At 36.8% G+C, this 2,774-nt stretch overlaps 1 protein-coding gene across 1 annotated transcript in view; it reads right to left on the reverse strand.

Annotated features, from left to right (window-relative positions):
• The window catches only part of LOC100187347 (integrin alpha-8), a 13,833-nt gene extending 11,332 nt beyond the window's left edge, over window positions 1-2,501 (reverse strand). The window contains exons 1-5 of the mRNA XM_026835678.1: window positions 2,321-2,501; window positions 1,861-2,064; window positions 1,396-1,541; window positions 677-969; window positions 207-314 (exon numbers count right to left, since the gene is read on the reverse strand). Of these exons, the coding sequence (XP_026691479.1) occupies window positions 207-314; window positions 677-969; window positions 1,396-1,541; window positions 1,861-2,064; window positions 2,321-2,486 (917 nt within the window). The 5' untranslated portion in view covers window positions 2,487-2,501. The remainder of the gene's footprint in view (window positions 1-206; window positions 315-676; window positions 970-1,395; window positions 1,542-1,860; window positions 2,065-2,320) is intronic.
• Window positions 2,502-2,774: the final 273 nt, after the last annotated feature.

Below are 2,774 nucleotides of genomic sequence, written 5' to 3' on the forward strand. Positions count from 1 at the left end.
GCTGGCACGAGGTGTTAAACCCGTGTGATAACAACTGTCGTTTTTCAGCCACGCGAGGATAAAGTAAGTTACATTATGTTGTTGGTTTATGCACCTTTGTGCAAGACACTCGTTAGCACACTTTGGAAATACATACTTATATTATAAATTATTGCATAATGTAGTATCTCTGTAGGTATTTTACAATATTTCCATGTTTAACTTACCCGTTTTTATCAGCAAGATGAGCAGTCAATGTCAGATCTGTCACACATTTGGTTTTCTTACAGAAAGTTTTAAAAGGAACAAATTTTGAAACATCTTGGCTGATATACCTGAAAATAAACACATCATAATCAGTATGTACATGCATAATATACAACAGGTTATATTTCATACACCTTGTGCATGCTTACGAGTTACCACACGCATAACTTTGTGCATGAATGAATTTCTGTATAGCTGACAATTTAGACAACTCTCTCGCAATCATTGTTCAGTGTCTTTCCCAGAACACATTTACTTCAATAATTTAATTGCCCCAACCCAGTGGTAACTAATTGGTTGTCCAAATTATCAGTCCAGGGTGCTAAAATTCATCAGTGACTATTGGGTTGGAGCAATTGCCGTTAAGTGTCTTGCCCGAGGACACGTATGCCCACAGTTGTGGTACTAGTAATATAAATCAAGAACTTACATATTTAAAACAGGGTCAAGCAGGGGTTTTGGTTCGTCTCTTTTATTCCTCGAGTGGCTAGTATTGCTCATAGAAATATTAGATTGTTCATTCAACTGGTAACCCCCTGAATAGATACCAGCAGTAGGGTAGACCCAGAAATCATCAGAAACATTTGAATTATTATTTGTGACATTTGATTGGACAAGATGGTGGGTGTGGTCATTAGGGGTGTGGCTTGTAACATCATGGTGGGTTATGAGGTCATAATGAATACTGAGGCCAGCAGGGTTCATTAAGTCTCGTGCTGTAGGCTGGAAAGTATTTCTGTTTATTGTTTGAAAAATTATAGAGCCATACTATGTGATCTGAAGGTACCACCAAAGTTACAAAAACAAACAAGTTTCGGGTCAGCGGTTAGGTGCTTCTATCGTAACCAGAGGAGACTGGGTTCAATGCTCAACTCTGATAGTTACATCTGTCCTTTGCAAGTAACTTAACTGCAATTGCTCCAAGCCAGTGGTCACTAATGGGTTGTAGCACCCTGGGTGTCGCAGAAATGGGCCAACTCGGGCCTGAATCTTAGGTGTCATACTGGAAGATGTCACCCATATATAGGAACGAATCAATTAAACAAACCATTAGTGACCACTGGGTTGGAGCAATTACCATTAAGTATCTTGCCCAAGAACACCCATCTATAATAACAGCATCTAAATACAATATACATAAAAACCAACCTTGAGGTATAAGTTGTATGTAATACAAGAGGTATCGGGGTGTTGAGATACAGAAGTGGTTGATTCAATATACTCCAAGTTGTTGGCGGAAAATAAAAACCTTTGGTATTCTTCACCACCATCAGCAACGAGATAATACTTGACAACTGTTAAAGAAAATGTTGAATGAAAGTTAATAATATTAAATTTATCCTGATGCGACAGAAATGTTCTATTAAATAATCATAATTTATTTATACTTGCATGACAACATTCTTTATAGGTCGTTTTGTTTACCTTACACCTAGTGCTCACTCCCAAGTTACCACGTTTGTTACTTTGTAAGTGATATATTTCAATATGACTAACAATTTGGACAACTCATTTGTGACCATTGGGCTTAAGCAATGCTTGTTAATTAAATAAAATATACACAAACAAAATAAAATTTTAAATATTACGCACAAAATTTTAAAATGTATTTACTTATATCTGATTGTATTGAAGTCCCTTTGTACGAGAAACATAATTCACAATCAAAACAACCGTATGCTGCTACATGGGAACCAACGGTGCATGACTGGCGTGGGTCGATCTGTTGTGATGTCATAATGGTGGTTGTTACATCAACAACTGGTCTTGTCAATAGAATAACAATGTTGTCACTCGAAGGGCTACCAACTAACAAATCTGTAACAAGCAACATTTATAATGGGGATGTGCAAATGAACCATAAAAACAAAGTTATGATTTAGCATAAAGTATACCAAATATGGCTTCCAACACAAAACTTAAGTAACTCATCTATTCTACATAGGTGAGGTTCTACAGCACTACTCGCCATTAGGCGAAGATTGGTTCTTCACCCTAGTCATTTCCCCAGCCACAATTCAAATATAACATGTCTAAGTTTAAAACTGATACAAAATAGGTTTTGTTTCTTTACCATAATATCCATTGTCGTCAATGTCTATTTTCCCTGTGACAGACATCCCAAACATCCCAGGTACAACACTCGGTGCTGGGTGTAATGTAGTTGGGGTTATTATCTGTGCTGGGGTGGTGAACAAACCAGTGTTGCACCCATGGTAAATGTAAATAACTCCCTCCATTTCGTGTGTTGCTGACACCACAATATCTAAAAAATATTGGAAACACTGGATAATGTACTATATTGGTGGTGGAGAAATAATGTTATTTTTAATATATATGTGTGGTGATTGGCTATGAGCATAAAATGGGTGTTCTGTTTCATACACCTCGTTCCCACTTACGATTTAATATGCATGTAACTTTGTGGGTAGTTGTTTTTTTATATGGCTGACAAATAAAAAGACAACCAAATATTGACCACTGGGTTAGAGCAATGTTCATTAAATATCCTGCTCAAAAACACATGT

The sequence above is a fragment of the Ciona intestinalis genome, chromosome 8 (assembly GCF_000224145.3).
Source record: "Ciona intestinalis chromosome 8, KH, whole genome shotgun sequence".
In the NCBI taxonomy this organism is placed as follows: domain Eukaryota; kingdom Metazoa; phylum Chordata; class Ascidiacea; order Phlebobranchia; family Cionidae; genus Ciona; species Ciona intestinalis.